The 19,038-nt window shown below is 39.7% G+C and overlaps 2 protein-coding genes across 4 annotated transcripts in view; both read right to left on the bottom strand.

Annotated features, from left to right (window-relative positions):
- Positions 1-977: 977 nt before the first annotated feature.
- On the bottom strand, positions 978-14,290 carry LOC146571990 (uncharacterized). The gene is made up of 5 exons (XM_085276015.1): positions 14,020-14,290; positions 13,022-13,506; positions 9,927-10,091; positions 6,167-6,291; positions 978-5,373 (listed from the first exon to the last, which is right to left on the bottom strand). The coding sequence occupies exons 2-5, from the start codon at positions 13,454-13,456 to the stop codon at positions 3,315-3,317; spliced, it is 2,784 nt and encodes a 927-aa protein (XP_085132141.1). The 5' UTR covers positions 13,457-13,506; positions 14,020-14,290; the 3' UTR covers positions 978-3,314.
- Positions 14,291-14,425: 135 nt separating this feature from the next.
- Positions 14,426-19,038, bottom strand: part of myom2a (myomesin 2a) — a 29,245-nt gene continuing 24,632 nt past the window's right edge. For all 3 annotated transcript variants that reach the window (XM_085276011.1, XM_085276012.1, XM_085276010.1), the window contains 6 exons: positions 17,899-18,004; positions 17,219-17,382; positions 17,026-17,062; positions 16,915-16,937; positions 16,462-16,517; positions 14,426-15,767 (listed from right to left, as the gene is read on the bottom strand). In XM_085276011.1, the coding sequence (XP_085132137.1) occupies positions 15,261-15,767; positions 16,462-16,517; positions 16,915-16,937; positions 17,026-17,062; positions 17,219-17,382; positions 17,899-18,004 (893 nt within the window). In that variant the 3' untranslated portion in view covers positions 14,426-15,260. The remainder of the gene's footprint in view (positions 15,768-16,461; positions 16,518-16,914; positions 16,938-17,025; positions 17,063-17,218; positions 17,383-17,898; positions 18,005-19,038) is intronic.

Genomic DNA, 19,038 nt, shown 5'->3' with positions numbered 1-19,038 from the left:
ATCAAAACAGTCCTATTATCTGCAATATAATGCTACAGTGCTAGCAATAGCACAGAAGGGCTGAGTCATTGTCTATTTGGTCACAGATTTTCTCTGACCTCCCACCTGATGTCCTCTTACAAGGTAACATAAGAAAAGCTACCGTGCATGCTACATCCATCCTTTGCACTTTTATGCACCTTCATGCATTCTGTTGTCTTCCCTTTATTTACTGCCACACATCCTCTCTGCCCTGCATATTTCACAGGCTACAAAATGTTTGTATGAGCAGTTCCTCCGTGTTAATGTTGTGTTATAGATTTATTTTTGATCCACCAGTGCTCAGGCTTTAAAAATATGCTTTACAACATACATATTCAAAGTTTATTGTGCATAGAAAGATTAGAGAGATTTTGAATTTCTAAAGATTTTCTTTGACATGTAATAAATATTACACATGAAATTAAAGTATATTTTAGAGAATTAAACTATTTAACTGATAATGTGTTTTAATGACAAAGACATGTGCAGCAAGCAGAGTCCTTTGCCCATCTGTGCTAAAACATTTGCAAAACAAGAATTAGAAATGCTTTATTTTGTGCAGAAGAACCAAAAAGTAATGAAGAATTTCAGATTACTTTGACAAATTCAGCTATTATTTAGGAGTGCAGCCCAAGCAGTTGAGAAAATTGCAACAATTTAGTTTTCTGGTGTGTAATAAGCATGTTACCGTCTTGGGGTCCCTAGCTTGGCTGCAATTTGATATTCTTATTTTTTCTGTGGCCTCAGTGTGAATCAGCTGCTCAGCTAAATCTTTGACTTAATAAAAGCCACCACTCATCATTGTCTTGCAAAGTTATGACATCATCATTATCATCAAACATAGCTACCCATAGCTACAGTTATGGTCTTATTTCATGGCATGTAAGATATGCAGGCTGAATGTTGTGCACAGGACCAAAATGTAGACTCTCAGGTAGACAGCGGTGAATTTGAAGTGAACTGTTTATTGTTTTTTGCAATAATACAAAAGGTAAATCATAAATCCAGAAGGGAAACACTGAAAACTATAAACTGCTGAAACCTAAACAAATACACTAGAGCTACTATCACTGGGGTTGAAGCGAATAGGCACACTGACAAAGGACGCACAGAGACAGCAGAAGATGAGGCAAGGAAGCAAAAGTAAAAGCAAAGCATAAGGAACAAGCAGCTCACAAAATAAAGCAGGAAGCAAAAACCTAACACGTTATAAAGAACAACACCAAGATGGTGATCTGTAGAGGGAGCTTATAAAGTAGGCATGTAACTGTGTCTCTGCTTAACCTAAAAAGCTTTGTAGAACTGATGTGAAGAAGAGTAACACTGATGACTATGCAGCAGATATCTTCCACAGAGACTTAGAAAGCAGTTTAGTGTTCACAGACACTTTATGATAAAATATCTGATAGAAGTCCAGTGTGAATGCTTTCATATTTGGAACATAGTTGCTAAATTCATCAAAATACACTGAGAAAATGTACAGCATCGTCCATATTTAAAAAAAAATTATATATCAATATGCTTCATGAATGATACATTATATGATACATTAAATGATAAGGCATATGACATATTTTTGGTGTTTTTTTGTGACACATTGCACAAAAAAACCATCAAATCCACCAACGCTTTGCTCCACAATTTCAGTCTTCATACACCATATGGACAAAAGTAGCTAGTGAGCTATCTACACATTACACCTACAGGAGCTGGTTATCAATAGAAACCCACACCATAGAGCTCCTAGCATGCAGTTTTAGTACTGATGTTAATCAACTGTAGAGTAGAGAGTCAGCAGAACATTAGCGCTGTGGGTATGGCTGACAATGACTTCCACTTTGCCATAATAACACTTACAGTTCATCGCAGAATATCTAGGAGGGGATACAGTTCACAGACATGTTGTTTGTGAAGGCAGACTGTATGACAGTGTGTTTGATTTTATACACCTGTAACAATGGGACTGAAAACACATAGATTCAAGACTTTTGTCTATATAAGAAGTATCCATCCATTCACTTCCGCTTATCCTTTTTCAGGGTCGCGGGGGGCGCTGGAGCCTATCCCAGCTGTCATAGGGCGAGAGGCGGGGTACATCCTGGACAGGTCGCCAGTCTGTCGCAGGGCCAACACACAGAGACAGACAACCATTCGCACTCACAGTCACACCTAGTGGCAATTTGGATTATCCAGTTAACCTATCCCCACAAGTTGTATGTCTTTAGACGGTGGGAGGAAACTAGACTACCCGGAGGGAACCCACGCAAACACGGGGAGAACATACAAACTCCACACGGAAAGACCCCGGTCTGATGTTGGAATTGAACTCAGGACCTTCTTGCTGTGCTGCAACAGTGCTAACCACCGTGCTGCCTATATAAGAAGCAAAAAAACCAAATATGTTTATTAATTGAACACTTTTCAGTAATTTCCAGCAGCTCTGAACATTTTCAGAGAATGAACTGGTTCTTATATAGCACTTTTTTACACTACTGAAGATCTCAAAGTGCTTTTATACAACACGTCTCATTCACACAAGCACTTTTTTCTACTGTAATTCACACACATTCATCCTCCCGTGAATCCATCGTAGAGCAACTTAGGGGTGAGTATTTTGCCTAAGGATACTTTGACACACGGCTCAAACCACCACCCTTTCAGCTAGTGGATGACCTGCTCTGCCTCCTGAGCTACATCCACCCTTTGTTTCAGTACTGTTTCTGAAACAAGAAGAAATATATTCAGTGGCAGATGAATGTATGCATTACTGTATTAGAGTAAACCAGTGTATGTTTGTTTAGAAAACCTCAGGTACAGGTTATAACAGTGGGCCTTACTGGTGTGGGTTTTTTTAAACGTAGATATTTCACAACAATACTGAACAACAACAGAGGTGTTGGTGTTGTCATAGCATAAAAGATGCTCTCATCAGTCTGATCCTTTAGGTAAACTAAAAGAATAAACATATTTTGCATAAGACATACCGTATCATTATAATTTAGCTTACTGAATCAAACATTGCTGAATGTCCTGAAGTGCTACTGTCAGATTCTCCCTGGTTGCCTTAACTCCTCCTCCCCAGTAAGATCCATCTCAGACTTTAACTGCAAATACCGATTTATCAAGCCTTGTTACTGGCATCAGTGGCGATTAAAAAAAAAATGTGGAGCATACTGCTGCGGTGTAAAGAAACCGTTTGTCTAGGCATGGAAAACAGCTGCATAAACAAAACATGTAATATGCTTAAACTTTGCCTTCATTTCTGACCATTTTGGCCTTCTTCTGTGCCTTCGCTACTTGTTCTTGTTTATTAGATTTCCAACTCGCTGCATGAATCGCTCCAGTTTGTTATCAGTGCTGCTCTGTGTCTGATTCACTGAACGGGCAGACTCGCGCCTTTGCAAAGAAGAGATTCTCTCTTTGTCTGACGAATATGAATTTGCCTTCTTCTTTGACTTATCCAGACGTAGATTTTCGTTGCTAAGCAAAAACTCATACCGACTGTAGGCTTTGTCTTTTGGTCTCTGATATAAAGTCTCTCTTTCGTCACCCACAGTGCCCTTTGAGTCTTGCTCTGCTGCAAGGGCCATCTTCTTTTTGCTCAAACGCTGAGGAGAAAATCTTGACAGTGGAGATTTAGTCTTTTCTGTCTCTGATGGACTAGTAAGGGAGCTCTGCAAACTGGGCATGCTCAGTGACTGGCTTTTTGTTGTGTGCACTGCATCAGGTGCCAGGGAATGGGCAGCCTTCAGTGGCTGGCTTACTCCTGAGGTCCTTCTTTGGAGAGACTTATTTTCATTTTTGGAAGTTTTCTTTTCATCTGATGTAGGCACTTTCATTTTCATAGAATGTTTTCTCTGTAGCGCTGCATCTTCTGGCTGTGCTTCCCCTTTTTCTGTGTGACTGCCCTTATCTTCCACTCCCCGCTGAGGTCCTGTAGATGGATTGAAGACTTCCAGAGAAGTTTCAACTTCATTAGAAATGGATTTCTTTCCTTGCCTTGAATCACCTGAGCCTGTGCTTTTGGCCACCCTATAATGCTTTCCTGTGGCTTGATCCTGAATTTCTTTTTCTGGAGATTTTACAGAGTTCTTAGGAACAACCTCCTCATCTTTGCAAATCTCACGTCTGACTTTAAGTGCTGGGTCTAAGTGAGTGTGGGAACTGTCTTTTTCTTCAGGGACCTCGGTCAAAGACTCCATTGCTCTCGGATGCTGAATGCTAACACTGCTGGACTGTAAATGAGAAGGCTTGAGTGGTGCATCACTCATTTTCTGGTCTAAATCAGCAGCTGATCTTGTCTTGGATAGAGGCTCACGCCAATCATATGTCTGCATTGTTTTTCCATCTGAAACCACATCATGGTGAGAGGCAGAACGATGTCCATCAGTGAGCACTGGCTCTCTTTTGTTACATCGCTTCTTGAGCTCCCTGTTTTCCTGGCTGCAGCTTTCTTGTGCCGCTAGCTCAGATTCTGTGATACTCTGCCTTACATCCAGGCCTCTTAATGAAGACATCAGTTTGGATGTTTCTGCATTCAGATACATGGACCTCAAAGACTCGTGGCTTTGCCTGAAATTGTTATAGTCCTGCAAACTGAACCTTTTTTTTGTTTCTTCCATTCTGGACTTAATATCTCTCGACCTGCTGTGAATGAGCTGTGACTGATAATCATTTAAGCCTGTGTGACTGCTATATGGAGATGTCACAGGTGAGATCGCATCACATGACGCACCTGGATGCATCTCATTCTCATTAAGATAAGAATCAATCTTCCAGCGGTGGAGTGATGTTTCTGAGTTGAATGGTATTAGGTTCTGGTCCGCACCGTAACGTGTCTGGTGCCGGAGGTGATGGTGCGACATCCGGTTTGGTAGAAGCACCTCCCCACCTCCCCTCGGTTTAGATCCACTTCTCCCAGGGACTCCAATGTCTTTAGTTCCCATCCTTAGCCGAGTCATGGAGTTTACCTTTTGCAGCTCGCCTCCATAACTGTGTCCTTTCACTAGGTTCCCCATTTTAGTATAGTCATACTGATGGAGCCTATCCTGGACACTCAAGCCTCTGGTCATTGTGCCAGAATTGTTGAACCTGTTGTCCTGAACACTTCTCACCACGTGCATCACCCTGGATCTCCTGTGAATCATATTAAGAGAAAGCTGGCTGGAGTTTGGGCTCTCCAGAGCCAAAGTATCTTTAAGGTACAGAACAGGTGGCCTCCCGTTAAGCAAGACTGAAGAAGTTGTGGAGCAAGCATAGAGTCTTCTGAACTCTTCATCATAAGTGGAAACCAGTTGGCCTGTGACAACCAGGACCATACTGAGGTTGATTTTCTCAAAAGTCCATGTGTAGCTGAAAAAGAAATTGAAGAACCAGTACAAATCATAATGATGCACAAATTTTTAAACAGTATTAATAATAAAGTCATGCATATCTTCATTATCTAAATTTTAATGTGCTTAATCCACAACTGAAACATAACAGTGGAAATAAGGGCCAACCAGGAAACACATCCAACACAACAAAAGCTATAGTAGCAGAGCATAGGACTAAAGTTTAAATCATATGATGTTTGAACTTGGCAAATTCAGCAGAAAGTTTATGTGTTTCTGGTGCCTGCAACTGCCCACAGGCCACTGCATTTATTAAGTGTTCTTCTTACCTCAGCTCTGTGTGTTCTCAAACAGATAAACTAGTTTTGCTGACTTGGAAGATTTGTTAAGTTTGTCTTAGAACTTGCTCTGGGGTTTGTCTTTTTTTAAAACTTTTTTCTCTCTCTTATTTTTACTGTTTCAGTAGTGAAAGTTTCAAATAATGTAACTAATCTCCGTGAGCCACGAGCTCAGGCTGCAGACTGCTCTAAACACATACTTGCTCGATATGATAAAAGTGAGACAGAATCTTCCTAATATGGCTATTTGACCCGCCAGAAGAAAGCCAGTCTAAGTGGTGAAGGAAGGCAGCTAATCATATTTTTTTCTTCCTAATTCACCAATTTTTATTTTTAAAAATACCAGAGTAGCACAGTGAGTTTACATGAAATTGCTTTAAGGTTTACTTAAAGTTAGCAAAGCTGCCAAGTAGAGCTAGGCCAGGCCTCTATTTCAATTTAATCACAGAATACTTTTGAACAGCACTGACTCACCTGTATGTTCCATACATAACTGTCCTGCAGTCCACAAGTATAAACTTCTGTTCCAAACCTCCATGAAACTTAAACCCCGAGCGACACTGATACTCTGGCCCCTGAACCGTCCGAACACAAAGATTCTGATGGAAAAATAAAAATGAGAATTAAGGCCAAAAATAAATCAATTTCATTTCACCTACAAGTAATATATGTAATGCTTATTTGAGAATGCATTAAGCAATCTCTATTTGTAAAATGCATTATCATGCAATGATAGAAGAACCTACTTCTGGCTTATTCACAACAGATCAAAACAGTGGGAAGCTCCATGTGTTTAATTTCAGAGTTTTTATACCAGATGCTCATCGTAATGCAATACCAAAGGGATTTATGTCTTCATCTTTGATAAAACCAGTGATCTTTTCCTTTTTTGGTGAATGTGTAAACATCATGATACAGTAAAAAGAAGAACAAATGGAACTCTGCTGACCTCCAGTGACATCCTCACTGGCTGCAAAACTAGCCAAGGAGGCTTAATCAGGTCAAACGATACAGTGACAAAACATTTCCTTTTTCCTGATTTCTTATTTATTTATTTAGTTTTGCAAAGACAAAAGGAAATACAAAACACAGCTTTTAAATCATGATTTCACTTATTAGTGCACAAAAAGCTACCCAAATCTGGAAAAGTAATTCCCCCCTAAATCTTATCTGCAAGAATGAAAGCTACTGTGGATACTGCCTGTGGCTACAAGTTGCAGAAAGTCACTTTCCCACCAAAGATTACTCCAAGTATTCTCAGGCCAGACATCATCTGGTGGTCCACCGTGCAGAAGTGCCTGTACACTGTGGAGATAATGGTACTATGGGAGGCAGCATATACAATTCAAAAGGCTCAATTATGCAGACATAGTTGCCAAAACAAAATGATGTAGCTGGTGCAACCAGGTTTCTCAAAAGCATGAGCATCCAAGTACATGCGTGGGTCTATCAGTGACCAGTGAACAAGGGTGGCTACCTGATGACCCTGACAACAATAAGAATAAGAATAAATTTACTGATCCTTCTGTTGCTGCCTCCCCAGTGTTCAGAGATGTTCAGCATGAGGTAGGTTTTGTGACACCAGTGGCTGAAGGTTTTTACGAGATCCCTGTGTTCGGATTCCTGTCTGCAGTTTTAAGCAAGTTTGTCTTGGTGTAGAATCAGCTGTTCCAAGGTTTTCATGATGTGCATTATAAGGGCCACTGGTCTAAAGTCATTTAGTTCAGCAAGACGTTTTATTTTTGGTACCGGAAAAATAAAGGATGTTTTCCACAGTCCTGGCAGTAGACTCAGATTAAAAATCCTGTGGAGAGGTTGACACAATTCTTGAGCAGCCTTGGACACACACCATCTGGGCTATCATAGTCTTCCTAACTCCAATCTCACCCCTGTCTGTGACAGACGAGCATGAAGGCACAGGTGTGAGAGGGGAAGTAGCTGCTGTATTAGAAATGAAAGGAGAAGGGGGAGCTTGTGCAGGAGCAGACGGAGTTACAGTGAAGGAGAAGCAGTGGGAGTGAGTGTGACCATAAAGTTGAAGGACTAAAGAACTGCTTGAGTGCATCAGCTCTTTCCACATCACCCATAAGTGGCTGTCTTTTCTTTTTGTTTTTGTTTCTTTTTAGTATTCATTCCTTTTCACACCTCACAGATGTTGCTGTATTCTAGCTTCCTTTTTATCTTCTTTATCTACTACATTTCTGCTGTGTTCAGTCACTTCTTCAGCTCATGTTGCATCTGTTTGAGCCATTCTTTGTCACCACCTCTAAAAGCTACCTTTTTCTGGTTGATGATTGCTTTTATGTCATTTGTAATCCAGGGTTTGTTAACGGGGCACAGTCTCTGTAAGTCATGACTGATGTCTGTCAATATTTCTTCAACTGTTCTCATCTGTTTCCAGCAGAACATTCAAATCTGTGCATTCAAAGCAGATAAAGGTTGTACCCCTCCCTCCTGACCATAGGACACCAGTGCTGATTATCAGGGATTCTAACATCAAGTCTTACGAGCTTAACTGCAAGGAGATTTTCAGGTTAACACTGTTTTATAGTTGATAGTACAATCTTTGAACATGCATTGTTTTTCAAAGACATTACACAAGAAACAGGAATGTGATTTTGCCAGTTTAAAAATAATTCATGCATGTGCTGGACATACTTCCTTCTAAAAGAATTACATAGAAGTAATTCAGCTTTTGTGTTATTGATTGTGTTAGTTTTGTTTTGGGCTAACAAGTTTGGCAACTTACATTAGCTAGTTTGTTAACAGGAATATGATGCAAGCCTGTTTCCAAAAAAGGAGTGCTTTGATTATCATTTCAGTAAGAAGTACATAATTTGAACTCTTTACTTAAATGAAAAGTGCACAAAGGCACCACATTAAATGTTGCAAGTAAATCTAATATTCGTTCATTTTGATTTATCTGAATGTAACTTCTTTACCGTGTGAAAGAACTATGTGCCACATCTTTTAAAAACGAAATGATTCCCAGGTCTCACTGCTCAACACATCAGGGCCTTCAACACTCAAAAATGAAACTCAAAAACTCAAACCGAGAGCATGAAACATGAGTTCAGGGTTGTTTCAGTCATCAGGTGCAAACAGCCTAAATCTTAACTTAATTGAAACACCCCCCCCCCCCTCCAGTTTCCATTACTACTACCTTTACACAAACACATGAAAGCACGCACACCCTTTGTCAAACTCTACATGATCAAACCTGTGTGAGTTTTCCTCAGGCTGTTTTTTTGATGTTGCTAATGGCTAGGCACGCTGCAAAGAGGTCGTGAAGCCGTCACTGCGTTCAGAGCTGATGACTCTTTGTTTAGACTGTGGAAACATCATCTAATGCTGTTTAACAGGAAAATCCAGCCACACTGACAGATCTGTCCTGCGGTTGCTGCAGTTGTGTGAAAATGGCAGGTAGAGACACAGCAGGGAAATGTTGGTAAATGACTGTATTTCCATCAGGGTGCGGAGAAAATGTCAAACGTAATATTTTAAATGCTCTTTTGCCAACAGAAGAAAGGTTGTGAAGCCTCATGGGAAGCTCTGGGGGAATGCAAATGTTAGACTATGTCAGATGATGTTTAACAGGTCAACAGGCATGTGTGGGCCCAATTATGGCTTTGAGTAGCAAATGTCTCCATACATGTCTACATATCTGTGTACCCACCACCCCTCACACACACACACACACCCATCCCCCCACACACACACACATACACACACTCACTGCCGAACTGACTATGACTTAGAGCGCCAAGGGTTAAATAAATGCCCAGCTCTAAGATGACTCTACCTGTCTTAGTTTGGTATGTGGCTGTTGTTCACTATCAGCCACTGTGCTACTAAAGCCACCACACAATGGAGTTGACAGTTTTCAAATATTTTGCAAGATAAACATTGTTTAAAATGCTAACGTGTATACTATGCACGGGAACAGGAAAATTACATTTGGCAAGAAGTGCAGAAGAGCATGTTTACCAGAAGCCCCTTTTTATATCAGGAAAAGTGGAAAACATAAGAATAGGCCTGTTGTGTCTCCACTGTGAAATCCAGATAATCACATAGGTCTAGTGGAAGATAATACTTTTTTTTTTTCCTGATGATTTTTATTTTTTGCAGTTCATGGCCTCAACAAGTACAATAATATCTCAGCATGGTGATAAAACATACTCATCTGATACTGTCGCCCTTTAAACCTTGTATTTCAAGGTGCCGTGTTTCTCACCTTGAGCTCTTGAATATTAATCTCCATGTCGTGTGCCATTTTGAGGAAGCTCTTGACATGGGAATCATCCAGAAGGATGTAGACCACCACTCCCCTCTGTGTCGCATTGATGAGTTCTTTGAAAATGTCGCCATCAGTGAAGACATCCATTACAATGGCAATAAGCTGGAAGCACATTAGACGTGGAAATGTTTTCAATTTTGAGAAAATACAAATTAAGTCAAAAAATTTATGAGTAGTCAACATCAGGACTTGTATAGTAGAGATGACTTTCCACACAAAATTAACTGTATCATTGTGCAAAACACCTTCTTAACTTGAAATAATCTTTTATGCAACACAAATAATGTCATTACTTCTGATGCATGCAAAGAGAAGTAACTGCCAACTGTATATATGCAGTTATGTGAAAAAAAAAAATCTTTTATTTTTAGAGTTTATGTACTGGGCCATAATAAAAAAAAAATCATCTGGTCCTTAGCAGGTCTTAGAATTAGGCAAATGCAACCTCGTGTTGGTTAATCTGTGACATTTTGCACAGTTTCATTATTTATTTAACAAAAATTAAGCTACAATGCAGAAGCAGTATCTAAAGTATAAGAATGCGGACTAATTTGTTTTACATCCTTTTTGCTTCCATAGAAATGTGGAGGATAATTAACAGGTTCTGTTACTATAAGGTCATCAGCAAATGTGAGTACCTCTATAACAGCAGATGTTTTAACAGTTTGCTGTTTTGGCGCATTGAGGGGGTGAGAACACAATCCCGGGGAGGAAAGACATCAGCAATGATCTTACAAAAACAACTGTTGCTCCCCATCAATCTGGGTGGGTTATGAAGCATTTCTAAACAACTGGAATTTCATCACTATACAGTCAGAAACAGTATTCAAGTGGAAAAAAGTCGCCAGTGTTGTAGTGCACATCCTAGCAAATTTAATTTAAGTAAGACTGTTTAATGCTCAGAGAAACTTCAAACTTCATAATAGTACAGTTAGAAAAAGACTAAATAAACACAAAATGTTTGAGAGGATCCAGGAGGAAACCTCTTCTCTCCAATAAGCACATGGCAGCATAGTTTAAGTTTGCAAGGTTGCATCTGAACAAACCAAAAGACTTCGGGAACAATGTCCGCTGGACAGACAAGACCAAAGTGAAGATGTTTGGACATAATACACAGGACCACACATTTGGTGAAAACCAGACACCTCATACCAGCTGTCAAGCAGGAAAGGTGATGATTTTGTGGCAAAAGGGGAAACTACATAGTTTGTATCTCACTGACATGACCAAATGTTTAACAGTAAGAAGACAACAAGCCCAAAGAATTAGAATTAAAAGCAAGTGTACTTTCTTTGTCAGGTGACCGTGAATGAGTAAAGCTTCGTGAGCAGACTCACTTTTTAGATTGTGATTTACTGAGCACCTTTGCTTGTGATATTTTTTGTTGTTATGAATTCTGTAAATTAGACAAGTGGTTTGCTAAAGAGGAAAGACAGATTTTTTTTTAATCAAATATCAGACAAAGTTTTACCTGTTTCAACATAACTGTTGCCTACGTCATTTCATGATATATATTTATGTATAGGTACTTTTATTTTGAAATTAGTTAGGTTTCACCTTTAATGTGTAGCATCTAAATTTGTTCTGCCAGTTATTATGTGGTAGAACAAAAAAGGTCACTTTCACAGTTACGGCAAGTAGAATGATTTATTTTTTGTGTCAGCATTTTATATATCAGTGCTTTCATATGAATTTAAACAAGTATTTAAACATGTAATTGATCACAGGAAAACTATTTTTTAAAGAGTGGTCTGTTCAATTGTTGGTTTGCAGTTGGTTTAATTAGTTTTTCTGTAATCAGTTTAAGGCCAACCAATCCAGCCATAGCTATCTGATCCTACTGTGGTATTTTGCTACAATGTTGACTACAAGAATTAATGTTAATGTTTCACAGTGATACTTTTTCCATCTCATTTGACTGATCTTTTAACTAATTTGAAAGCAACAGTATCCTTACTGTTGTATCTCATCATTTTTTTTTTGTAGATCCTGTGATTCAGTAAAATCTTCAGATGTTTGCAGTCTTTATTGGAGCAGTTTTTCCTACACTGCATACATGTGCACAGAAAAAAGCTCTTCTCTTTACTCATTACTATATTTACTTATTTCTAAATTATAATAAGCACTTTTTAAATGACTTAAAGGTAATCCTTAAGTTTAATATTATAGGTTTAAATAAAAAGGAAAATTCCAGGAAGTGTGAGGTAAAAAAGCAAAAAACAGCGTGTCTGTTTGTGACCTCCACGGGATCCTATAAGATCATCTCATTAAAAGACAGCGATGTGAAGACTAGATTAAACATACAGCAACAAATTGCGAAAGCAGTGCAACAGCACTCATTTTCTACTCTTTCTACAGGAGATAACTGCACAGGAAGTACAAGATGAATTTGCTTCATGAAGCAGGTTCCTGGGGAAAAAATAGGAAATGGAAAACTGCAGTGACTTGCTGCTCTAATATAATATTACTAATATTTCTAGTCATGAAATGCATTTTAAGCATAAATACAAATTTCTACCAGGTTGACATCACTGTTACCGCTTCATGATAGCTACAGCTTTAAAGAACATTGCTGCAACAATGTTTCTGTGAATGTTGAATTGCTAAATACTTTTTCTCTGAAACCTGCCAAAGTTAGTGCAGCCTACATGAATTCAGACTGGCCACTCGCCTGCCTCACACGTCACAAAGCAAAAAGCTGCACAGTAATGAGTGACTTCCATCGTGTACATTTTCATGATAACAAAAGTTCAGTTGCCATAGTAGTTAACTGCTTCAAACATTTGAACTGGTGTAGTCAGCTGATTGTGTGGGTTAATGTATGTTTAGCCCTTCCCTGCAGTCTCCTGTGTATGCAGAGAACTATGCAGAGGTGTTTATATGCCTACGCAAAACTACACCTTTCACTAGGAATTTGTACTATTGATAAACTATTGTCCTTGTTGATTCCTCCACCTGATAGATGAGGCGTTATTTTCTGGCACTGGCCCAGGAGCATTTCTTTTGTTTATATCGCAGTGCTGAGGCCTCACCTTCTGCGCAGCCTGAATCTGCTTCCGAACCACCTCTTTAATTGTTGGTGTGTTCTGTCTGGGTGGGTGAAACAGCAGGCTAATGCTGGTCTCTACACCCTCCAGCGCAACCCCTGGCCAGCCCAAATCCAAGTCTGGCACCTCCTCTTCCGACTCAATTGGGAAATAGGTGGAGGGTCTGACCTCGTCTGTGCTGCGTCTTCCCTCTGAATCATCTTCCACAACCGGTAACTCTGCATTTTCCAAAATGAACACAGTCTCTTCCTCTGAAAGGAAGTGGTTGATCTGCTCAGCTCGAAGGAACTCTTCATAGGCTTCTTTGCCGCCACATAGTAGGGCATAAATGGCTAGACGATAGGATTCTTTATAGTGCGGCTGAATGTAATCTGAACAGTCCTCTTCAAGTGAAGACAGGCATGACAGATTGGACTCCATGGATGCGAGAACCCCTCTGAGTCTCTGTGTGCAGCAGACTTCTTCTTTACCTTAAATGTGACACACACTATGCTGTTACAGGGTTCACTGAGTTAAACTTGCATTTTAGAGCTGAATGTCAAAAAAGAGATAATTAGGAAAAAAAAATATTATGTGTATGACTTTAACATTTTTATCTGCATTGCTGAGTTGTAATATGTAATCTTTAACTAATCATTAAACATGAACAGGACAAACATGAGACAACTGTCAACATACAATTTTTACATAACACTACAGAGCTTTGGAACAAACTTTTCCAGCCAATCACAGAAAAATGTAAGACCATTTTATTTTCAGTGCATTTAGTTGTTGTCTTAAAGAAACTTAGACATGCAGATAATTTTATTACCATGGTGTCATACGAGAAATGTTTCTCCTCTAAGCTCTTAGGAAACCAAAAAGGTACATGTGGTTCAGCACAAACACATAAACAATATGAGGCATGTGCTTACTTCTTCAGTAACTACTGTAAATTGTCAGGAATTCAACACACTTTCAGCAACATATACAAAGAGACTTACTTCATAACTGGCCAAAAAGAATCCTGGTCTTCCTGATTAATCAGAGGCGAGAAACTTTAAACCAGCTTAAAAAGTTAAAACCTTCTGTCGGTCCTGGTGTCGGTACACTCTCCAGCATAAGCCGGTAAGTGCTAAAGGTGTGGATTCGCGAACTCTGTACAAACGAATAGCCTGTTGTACCTGCTCTGTTTGCTCGGCTGACAGCTACAGTAACAAACCCCACCCACCTCAGCTCACCTGGCTTTCAGAGGCAGGTTGGCTTGTCTCGCAAGTTGTCATGCAGTCCCTTGGAGTCTGGCTACAAGTGCACATTTTTACTTTTGGCTTCATTAACTGTAGCCGAAGGATTTGAGTTACCTCTTCTAGGGTGAGGTGTAGCAGTGACTACTGACAAAGACAACAAAAGTAGGTTGAGAAGTAAAGTTTATTGCCATCACAAAGCACTGGGGAGGAAGACATAATGTGTCACAGACAGAAGAGCCTCTCAGGTACAGAGACAAGGGCTGTGAATGTTTTTGTTCACAGACAAACTAACCCTGGGAGAAGAATGGCTGGAGCACAAACACAGTAACCTGGTATTTGCACATTTTCACCCAGGTACTAACATTACCCCACATCTGTACCTGCTGACTCCCAGCTCATCCACTTTGATACTGGTGTATTACAACTTGGATCTTATTTTTGTAGGTTTTGATATTATTTGCTTTGTTTTGTATAATATCACACTCTTTGACATAAGTGCTAAATGTAGGGAAACACAGTAACAGAGAAGATTAAGATTAAAGCACTGAAACTGGAGCTTAAACCTAAAATATTTACTAATTTCTTTAATTTTGTCCTCTAAAACTCTGCTTATCTCTTTGTAAGACAGTTCACTGACTTACTTTTTTGTGTCACTAATACCCAAGTTGTAATAGAGCATAAATATCCTTTGACATCCACAATTTGTTGCAGGCATTTCACTGACATTGCATAGTGGAAGGTGCAGCCTTTAAAACTTTGTAATGAATATACACGGACATTTTATGTTTCTCAGTGTTTTTCTTGTGTTAAAAGGAACCACTTTAAAGACATATGATGGCCCATACATGACTGTGAGGTGTAGTCCAGAGTAAGCAGCAGTTTTTGAAGTGGGACTTTGACGTTATCTAAATCTAAATAAACTTTAAAGTAAGAGCTCATTGTTTCACACTAATGCTTATAAATCAGTGTTGATAACAGCGAACATTAACCCCCACATTCTACTTCCTGGGTGGAGTTGGAGACTTCATGAATCTGGGTGGGGTTGGAGACTTAACACTGCGTGGTGGAGTAGGAGACTTCGGGGTAGGGGTTGGAGACTTGGAGATTGGGGTGGAGGCTGGAGTTGGGCTCTTCATGGATGGCGCTGGGGTCTGGGTTTTAGAAGGGGTGGGGGTTGGGGTCTTGGAAGGGGGAGCTGGGGACTTTGGCAGCACAGGCGTGGTGGCGGCTGCTTTGGCCTGCCCCAGTTTGGGCTCAGGGATCTTCTCTCCGTGCCTGTAGACGCTGACAGTGATTTCCACAAACTCACCACCATACTTGTTCCGTACATTGATGCTGTACTTTCCGGAGTCTTCGGGGGTGACTTTGTTAATGACGAGGCTGGCAAACTTGCCACCGTCAAACATGACCCTGGTGTGCTCAGTGGAAGCGACTTCCTGCTCGTTCTTGAACCAGGTGACCTCAGGAGTAGGCTCGCCCCACACGGTGCAGGTGAGGCTCAGGGACTAGAAAGGACCAACAGTCAACTCAAATCAAAATATATTCACAGAATACGATTCATATTTTAGGTTTGTTACATTCTTACACAAAGATTTATTTATTCATGTGTTTATTAAACTAATGAAAATTGTTGTAATCACTTGACATAATGAGGTCAGACATTATAGTATTTATTTATTATTAACTCTGACCCACAATTTGAAGTTGAAGTTGGCATTTCTTTTTAAACATTTTTAGAATGAACCTTAAACTGCAGACTAAATATGAATTGAGGCATGACATCTGAACAAAAGCCATCCAAAGAAGTGTTTTGTCAATACTGTTATCAATACTGTACGCAGCAGTACATCTCAGACTATGGTGTAACACAGGGGTGGGCAACTCCAGGCTTCCTGGGCTGGTGTCCCTGCAGGTTTTAGATGTGTCCTTGAACCAACACAGCTGATTCAAATGGCTAAATTAGCTCCTCAACATGTCCTGAAGTTCTCCAGGTAAAGAACTAATCATGTGATTCAGGTGTGAGATCTAAAACCTGCAGGACACCGGCCCTCGAGGCCTGAACTTGCCCATCCCTCTTTTCACTCTCTGTGTTTATCCACCACTCTGCATTTAATCATTACTCAAGCATCATCTTCCACAACGTGTCTTTTCTCCCTCTGTGAAAAGAGACGTTGATTGCCGAGTTTGGAAAATGTTTACCTTCTCCTCCATAATGGTGACCACATCAGGTAGACCACCAACCACTCTACCACGGTCTGAACAGAAAAAGAAAAAGTCACTTTTCACTCCCAGACTTAGAAATCAAAGATCTTAAAACTACAGCAATCTGTCTTTTTACATTTATTGTGTAGTGTTGTTATTGTGCACTAGTAGATCAAGTCTGAGATGTTCAGGGGGAGGAAGAGGAAGAATGAGTAAGACATTCATTTCTACTTTGCCTTTAAAATAAAATACCTTGCCCACAAATTCCTGTGAAAATTTTCAGAATGCTTAAAGAGCTGTCGAGGGCACTTGTGATTATCAATTTTTTGTCCTTGTAAGATGTGCGCATAGTATAAACAGCTTAAAAAATAATTAACCAATGTACCTTTATTGAAAGATACATGAGGAATCTCTCTCAAACTGTCTCAATACAAGTTGTGAAATACTCACTCTTCTCAGCGAATGCAGCCGCCCTAAAAGACGAAGAGGAAATTCGATTTGATTAAAATTTGACATGATTAAAACCGCATGTCTACAAACTTGTAACATCAAAACACTTACTTAAGTCTTAGGTACTCCTCATAGGCATCTGTATATGCTACAAAACAAATGATTACAATGGAGTCAATTTTTCAAAGACAAAAGGTTTCACATCTTAGAAACTCCAAAATAAATAGACAAATAAATAAGACAATCACAGCAAAAGAGAAAAACTGTAATGAAAACAAATGGTGGCACAGATGGAGGTTTTTACCTTGTCCAGAGAGGTCAAAAGTCCGGGTGTGGGTCTTGACGCCATCTGAGATCTCCATGGAGTAATGACCCTTCTCCTTATCGGACGGATCGCAGATCTGCATCCAGGCCATCTCAGCTGTACCGCCAATCCTCATCTTCTCAGAGGAGGCAATCTTACTCTCCCTGCGGGTTTACATCATGGATCTCAAAACTTCGTTATTAATTCATACAGAGTGAAAAAACAAACACAGACATTTCGTAGGCTGCTTTCAAATGTGAGATATAGTGACTCTAAGGCATAATGTCTGTGTGCTTTTACACCCCTTTAAAAACTAGCAGTGCTTCTCTACAATATTAAACACTCCTGATCAAAGTTGGACACAAACAAACCCCACAAGTGACACATTTGCATGACATCTCCTTTTGCTAACTGAGCCACCCACAGAACTACTCAAAACATCTGTGTTTGAAGTGTTTCATAGAAAATTTGTTTCAAAAGATGTTATGATTCAATGCTGTCTCACATGCAGCAGCCTGGGTAAGCTCACAGACTGCCTATAAGTGTCTGTGAATAATGAACTTTTGTTCCATATAAACAGTAAAACAAAATATCTCAAAAAGTAAAATAGCTAAACCTTAAAATGATAAACTAAAAAGAGATATTTGAATAATCTAAAATATTTAAATTCACGACTGTACTTGTGCTTCCAGATGGTTTTCATCTCCTCTGTATAGTAGTTCATGTAGCACTGCAGTCTGATGCCCTCTGGAGTACACTGCAACACCAGCTCAGAAGCAGATGCACCTAAAGACAACCACCATGAAACGCACAGGCACCAACAATAGGGAAATGACTTCAGAATGTCATCACAGCCTCGTCTCTTAGCCAAAGCAGACTTAATGTAAATTTGTGTATTTAGAGAAAAGCTGGGGTTCTCAGAATTGTTTCCAGGTTAACATGTACACGTACTTTATCCTTCTGAACCAGTTTCCAGCTCTGTCAGCATCAAACTGCAGCAGTACTGTTGCAGCTGACTTTGGTGCAGCTTTTCCACTGGACTTTTCTTAAGAAAGGCACTTCTAGTATATGTATATATTAGGGGTGCAACGATACACAAAATTCACGGTTCGGTTCGGTTCGGTTCGATACTTTGGTGTCACGGTTCGATATTTTTTCGATACAAAAAAAATGTTCATGCCTTTTTAATTTGTCATTTATTAAAATTATAAATATATATTTTAACTCAAAAGTACAGTTTTTAAATTTAACCCTAACCCTTGTGCGTGTTTTTTATTTTGACAGCGAATGCGCACCTGCGGACCACTTATGTGCAGCCCTGGTTATTTAGCTTGTCATATTGCAGCCACAGAAATTATTTTGTCCATGAAACCATAAAGCTGCACTTTCTTTTTGCCTTATAGTCTGATTTGTCATAACTTCTCCGTTTTGTGGTAAGCTTTTCTTTGGCTGTCACTTCTTCACCCTGACCTGTCTTATTTGGCTCAGCAGAACTAAAATATATATCTGTCTGTGAAGGTTCTCAGTCATCCAGGTCATCATAGTCAAATATAAATCCTGCTGCTTTTACACACGGACTCACATAAGCTCAGCGATTCTCTGCGCGATCAACCTCTCACATGTTTAAGCTGCGGGAGATTTCACTTGTCATGTTTGCATAGTAAGCTAACGATTAATAAGACGATGTCAGAGGAATTGGTGCGCAAATTATCATCACTCACAGATCAGTGCTGTCGCTCTCTATACACAGTTCGCACGATTGCAAAGTGAAAGCAAAAAAACAAGCGCAAATTCAAACACGATTTCAATATGTCACATAT

Source organism: Mchenga conophoros, linkage group LG6, assembly GCF_057382185.1.
Source record: "Mchenga conophoros isolate Kocher_MC1m ecotype Shallow Benthic linkage group LG6, M_conophoros_male_GT1.1, whole genome shotgun sequence".
In the NCBI taxonomy this organism is placed as follows: Eukaryota; Metazoa; Chordata; class Actinopteri; order Cichliformes; family Cichlidae; genus Mchenga; species Mchenga conophoros.
Note: the sequence above shows the minus strand (reverse complement) of the source record. Positions and strands in the feature narration are given on the sequence as shown.

Coding starts and splice junctions, on each gene's coding strand:
- LOC146571990 (XM_085276015.1), bottom strand. CDS start 13,456: ATGGAGTCCAATCTGTCATGCCTGTCTTCACTTGAAGAGGACTGTTCA. Junction 10,092..13,021: donor AGATTCAGGCTGCGCAGAAG/GTGAGGCCTCAG, acceptor ATGTGCTTCCAG/CTTATTGCCATTGTAATGGA. Junction 5,374..6,166: donor GTTATGTATGGAACATACAG/GTGAGTCAGTGC, acceptor TTTCTTTTTCAG/CTACACATGGACTTTTGAGA.